This window comes from Mugil cephalus, chromosome 12 (genome assembly GCF_022458985.1).
Source record: "Mugil cephalus isolate CIBA_MC_2020 chromosome 12, CIBA_Mcephalus_1.1, whole genome shotgun sequence".
Lineage (NCBI taxonomy): Eukaryota > Metazoa > Chordata > Actinopteri > Mugiliformes > Mugilidae > Mugil > Mugil cephalus.
In genome coordinates, this window is record NC_061781.1 from 27,146,411 (window position 1) to 27,152,500 (window position 6,090).

Below are 6,090 nucleotides of genomic sequence, written 5' to 3' on the forward strand. Positions count from 1 at the left end.
AGATGTACTGTCCCATGAACCAGGTCCCCAAAGCTCCTCACAAGACTCACCATGTCCACACAGTCCATCCGTCCTGCTGCCGAGGACTTCACGTTCCCCGTGAGGACAGACGGCACCGCCGACCCGAACCTCCAGCCCCACCTCCTCCACCTCCTCCTCCTCCTCCACCTCCAGCCCCACCTCCTCCACCACCTCCTCCACCTCCTCCTCCTCCTCCACCTCCAGCCCCACCTCCTCCTCCACCTCCTCCTCCACCAGCTAACAGCTGATCACAGGAACCACTGGACACAATGACCGACAAAAGTCCAGAAAAAATAAAAACAGCACAAAAAGACAAAAACAACCAAAAACCATTTGACTGGTTTAAAGAACAGAAAGAACGACATAAACAGGTTATTCTTAGCGACATGTGAACACTTTCAGGAGCATTTATGTTACATGATCACATTTAATCACATTTATAATGGAAATGATGGAATCATTAAAAAAAAGAATATAAACTAGATTTAACCACTGTTATTCACAATCATCATACATTTTAATGTTAAACTACATTTATTGCCAAGTGATATTTTCATTGTTCATTAGACAGACAGACAGACAGACAGACAGACAGACAGATAGATAGATAGATAGATAGATAGATAGATAGATAGATAGATAGATAGACAGATAGACTTGATGTAGTTATGAGCTGAGTTTCTGTTTGACTCTGTTTACCTGAGGCGGGTCTGGTAACGCCACCGCTCTCTAACATCCTGGTCACATGACCACCTGTCTGCGTGCTCACCTGAAACATCCTTCAGTGAAACACTCCGCTTGTTCCAGAGAGGAGATTCATGTATTTAGATCCCATCTAATCACCTCCTGTTCACCTCTGCTCATAAACATTTAACCGTCCAGGTGGTTTTATTATAAAACAAAGACAGACCAGGTGAAATGACTAAACGGAGGTGGGCCGACCCGTCCATCAGCCACATGCTCCCTCAGGTTTACAGCCTCGCCCTCGGCCAATCAGGATCCAGCTCTGCCTGTCTTTACCTGAACGTCTCTGCAGCCGCGAGGAAACAAGCAGACGGGATGAAACAGAGAGAGTGAAGCTGCTCACGCTGACATCCATGGATTCTAAAGCCAGGTAGGAAAACTCCTTCATCTCCTCCTTCATCTCCTCCTTCATCTCCTCCTCCTCATCATCTCCTCCTCCTCCTCCTCCTGACTCATTCAGATTCAGAAAAACTTTATGACAACAACAACAACATAAGACTGAGTGGAAAAGGCTGAATTAAAATAAGTAACATAGAATAAACCAATAAAAAAAAAGACACAAAACGTTGTTGAGTTGTGTTGAATGAACTCGTTCAGTGCAGATTTATTCTCTTCTTCCTGTTTGATCATCAACAATGAAACGAATCAATAGAGATTAAACATGAAGGAGATGTAATCTGATGAATCTGAATTAATCCACAGATTAAATTGATTAATATATAATAATAATAATTAAGATATAATATATAACTTGATCACCGCATTAGTGTATTTTAGTGCTTTGGTTTGGTTCCAGCCAACCACCAGGGGGCGCTCTACTGGCTTTGGCTCCGTGTTTATACAGAGTCTTTGGATCTGGTTCCTGTGGGTCAGTTATGAACCTGATTGATTTATAACCTTCACAGATATGAGATGATTTATCCCAATAAAAACATACACATTCATCTTCTACCTAAAAACCACAGAACGATTCCTGCAAGAAGGAAGTAGGAGAAGGAGAGAGAGGGAGAGAGAGAGAGAGGAAGAAGTCTCTGAATAAACACAACAACCACAGCTGTTTAAACAGAAAGAGGAAAGTTTTATTTATGTGCTGCTCTGATGGAGGTTTGTTAGTCGACTGGAGCTGATGGATGGATGGATGGATGGATGGATGGATGGATGGATGGATGGATGGATGGATGATGAATGATAGATGGAGGGGTTGATGGAGAGATGGATGGATGGATGGATGGATGGATGGATGGATGGATGATGGATGGATGGATGGATGGATGGATGGATGGATGGATGGATGGTACTGTGATGCACCTGTTCCTAATATTTTGGCTGGAGGCTGTTCACAGTGAAATCACTTCGTCTCTGATGGAAAGATTTCACAGAATCATACAAAGAAAACAAAGAAGAAAATGAATGAATCAGGATGAACGTGTCCCTGAATAATGACTAAAAAGATTAGGAACACGTGTTCTACAAAATAAAAACACAGTCATTAGGTTTGAGGCAGTGGCGTCGTTTGTGTATGATCCCATAGCTTGACTTTGGTAGAGAATTTATGAACGGAGTATGCTACTGTTTTAACCCCTGGTGTACCGGGACTCTTTACGGTGTACCGGGACTTTTCACGGTGTACCGGGACTTTTTGCGGTGTATCGGGGCTTTTTACGGTGTATCGGGGCTTTTACGGTGTATCGGGGCTTTTTACGGTGTACCGGGACTTTTCACAGTGTACCGGGACTTTTTGCGGTGTACCGAGACTTTTGCGGTGTATCGGGGCTTTTTACGGTGTACCGGGATTTTTGCGGTGTATCGGGACTTTTTGCGGTGTATCGGGGCTTTTTACGGTGTACCGGGATTTTTGCGGTGTATCGGGGCTTTTTACGGTGTACCGGGACTTTTCACGGTGTATCGGGGCTTTTTACGGTGTACCGGGATTTTTGCGGTTTATCGGGACTTTTTGCGGTGTACCGGGACTCTCTGCTCCTCGTGGTGTCACTGAGGGGCGGGGCTGCCTCGCGCTCAGCGCTGCGTGCTGTCTCCGTACATCCACGGCTCTCTCACATGAACGTGCGTCGTGCGCGCCGCTGCATCGTCACTGTGCTGCAGACGAGAGACGCGCATGTGGAGCGACTCAAACCTTTGTGAGTTCTAAAGTCAAACATGACTTCACAGGTTTAAATGTCAGTCACACTTCATGCTGGTTTGGTGACTCTACTAATCAGAGACAATGACATGAAAGACCGAGAAACACTGAATCTGGTCAGTCAGTTCGCTAAGAAGCAGCTAATCACAGCCTGTGGATCCGTTCATCTGGACACAAATCACAAAACCTTCCAGCTGAGTCAAACCGGCCCAAAGCCCTGTCTGACATATCACTCATTTAGCTCGGTTTTAGTGGGAAATGTCACTTTATTCTGACAGAAACATGAACCCATGTTGGTAATAATGTGTTTAAAGAAATGTCAGTTAGGACAGAACAGAGACGCCTTTGATGAAGTGGATTTACTTCCAGTGACAAACACTTATTCATTTGTCTTCAGAGATTATTCACAGATGGATTTTAACCAGTTTTAAAGCAGCATCATGTTGTGGAGCCTCTGTGGGGAAGTCATGGTGCTGTGGAAGCAGAACACTGGGGCTGCTTACTGTGCTGTTCATCTAATGCTGGTGAAGTGGCCATAAATATTTTGGCTGTGGATCATTTAGCACAAACATTGTGATCCAGTGATGCTTTGACTCTGAGTTGTGTTGGAATGGAAATCTCCTGGATATTTTGGTTCATTCTTCTGTTGTTGGTAAAAGAAAAAGTGATGAACCCGTGTGTGGTGTTGAGTATAACCCCCCAGGAGCAGGAGGAGGTGGTCTTTACCGTGTCTATGACGCCACTGGTTTGAGGTTCAGGTTCTGGTCAGACTCTTAGAGTGAACCAGAGGATGAACTCTTCTCCTCCTGATTAACGAGTCAAACTATCTCCAGGACAAGTAATAGAAGTTTGAGGCGATTTTAATTTTGGCTTCTCACGATCATAAAAACCCTGACAGCACCTCCGTGTTCAGCTGCAGCAGCGTGTGGATCAGTAGTGGATCAATAGTGGATCAATAGTGGATCAATAGTGGATCAATAGTGGATCAGTAGTGGATCAATAGTGGATCAGTAGTGGATCAGTAGTGGATCAATAGTGGATCATAGTGGATCAGTAGTAGATCAATAGTGGATCAGTAGTGGATCAATAGTGGATCAATAGTGGATCAATAGTGGATCATAGTGGATCAATAGTGGATCATAGTAGATCAATAGTGGATCAATAGTGGATCAGTAGTGGATCATAGTGGATCAGTAGTGGATCATAGTGGATCAATAGTGGATCAGCAGTGGATCAATAGTGGATCAGTAGTAGATCAATAGTGGATCATAGTGGATCAGTAGTGGATCAATAGTGGATCAGTAGTGGATCAGTAGTGAATCAATAGTGGATCAGTAGTGGATCATAGTGGATCAGTAGTAGATCGATAGTGGATCAGTAGTGGATCAATAGTGGATCAGTTGTGGATCAGTAGTGGATCAATAGTGGATCATAGTGGATCAGTAGTAGATCAATAGTGGATCAATAGTGGATCAATAGTGGATCAATAGTGGATCCTAGTGGATCAATAGTGGATCATAGTGGATTAATAGTGGATCATAGTAGATCAATAGTGGATCAATAGTGGATCATAGTGGATCAATAGTGGATCATAGTGGATCATAGTGGATCAATAGTGGATCAGCAGTGGATCATAGTGGATCATAGTAGATCAATAGTGGATCCTAGTGGATCAATAGTGAATCATAGTGGATCAATAGTGAATCATAGTGGATCAGTAGTGGATCAGTAGTGGATCAGTAGTGGATCAGTGATTGGCAGAAAGCAGCCGGAGCCTTTAGTTAAAACACACGAGACATTTTGGTTCAAACTGTCGGACGTGGAGCAGAAGGAGATTTTCTGCACCTCAAAGAACACGATGAATCTATTTAACCATTTAAAGTTCTGTGTCTATGACAAAGTACTGAAGGAGCAAAAGACCCAATAAAGAGCGTCAGTCCTCAACCGAGGACACTTCATGTCCAACCGGCTCCCAGAGACAGAGGCAGAGACATAAACGAGACATAAGAGCTAAGAACAGAGAGGGACAGGACAGAGGCAGAGACGAGACAAGACAGAGCGGACAGAGACAGAGACGGAGACAGAGACAGAGGCAGAGACATAACGGAGACAGAGACATAACGGAGGCTGGGACAGAGACAGAGACGGAGACAGAGACAGAGACATAACGGAGGCTGTGACATTTATGCTATAAAACGTTATAATTAAAGTTTTGGTGGTTCAATAAATACTTTTTATGAAATCAATGAATAATCCTGTTTATTAATCGTGATTTCAATATTAATCAAAAACAATCTGATTATTTTTCCATAATCGTCCAGGCCTCCTTCCTTCCTTCCTTCCTTCCTTCCTTCCTTCCTTCCTTCCTTCCTTCCTTCCCTTCTCCTTCCTTCCTTCCTTCCTTCCTTCCCTCCTTCCTTCCTCGCCCCTTCCTTCCTTCCTTCCTTCCTTCCTTCCTTCCTTCTTTCTTTCCCTCCTTCCCTCCCTCCTCCCTCCCTCCTCGCCTCCTCCCCTCCTCCCTCCTTCTTTCTTTCCCTCCTCCCTCCCTCCTTCTTTCCTTCCCTCCCTCCTCCCTCCTTCTTTCTTTCCCTCCTTCCTCCTGACTCAGTCCTGACTCAGTGAAACTTTTCCTCTCATGTGAGCAGAAAAGCAAAGATCCTGTTTGGCCTGAAAGTGAAGAAGAAGAAGAAAGTCAACACCGACCTGGTCCTGGCAAACAAAGGAGCCGTGGGTAAGGAAAACAAACACACCCTCAGTCCCGTCTGTGTTGACGAAGGATGAGACGAACCCTGAAATCAAACACATGAATGTGGAGCTTCCTTAGGTTTGACTGAAGTCATGTCGTCAGATATCAGCCTCATTCACACGGGACGGACAAACTATGAGTTGTCCTCTAATGTCCAGGTCACAGGACAGTTTACACTGATGGACAATAAAACTCCATATTCAGATGACAGACCTCGGACTTTATTCCACATTAAACTTGTTCCTTCTTTCTTTGTGTTTTCCTAACAGACGATGAGGTGGAGGCTCCTTCTGAGTCTCCTCTGTCACAGGAGGAAAACATGGAGGATCAACCAGGAAGCTCTGACGTCAGGACCAGGATCATCCCCAACACCAAGAGGTCGGAGGGATTTTATCATCTGTCTGTCTGTCTGTCCTGACTCCTTCTTTCCTTCTTTCCT

At 44.5% G+C, this 6,090-nt stretch overlaps 1 protein-coding gene across 2 annotated transcripts in view; it reads left to right on the forward strand.

Annotated features, from left to right (window-relative positions):
• Positions 1-276: 276 nt before the first annotated feature.
• The window catches only part of fer1l6 (fer-1 like family member 6), a 24,269-nt gene continuing 18,455 nt past the window's right edge, over positions 277-6,090 (forward strand). Inside the window, exons 1-3 of one of the 2 annotated variants that reach the window (XM_047601654.1) lie at positions 277-1,135; positions 5,551-5,636; positions 5,921-6,029. In XM_047601654.1, the coding sequence (XP_047457610.1) occupies positions 1,119-1,135; positions 5,551-5,636; positions 5,921-6,029 (212 nt within the window). In that variant the 5' untranslated portion in view covers positions 277-1,118. The remainder of the gene's footprint in view (positions 1,136-5,550; positions 5,637-5,920; positions 6,030-6,090) is intronic. The other variant, XM_047601655.1, reaches the window with a different exon arrangement.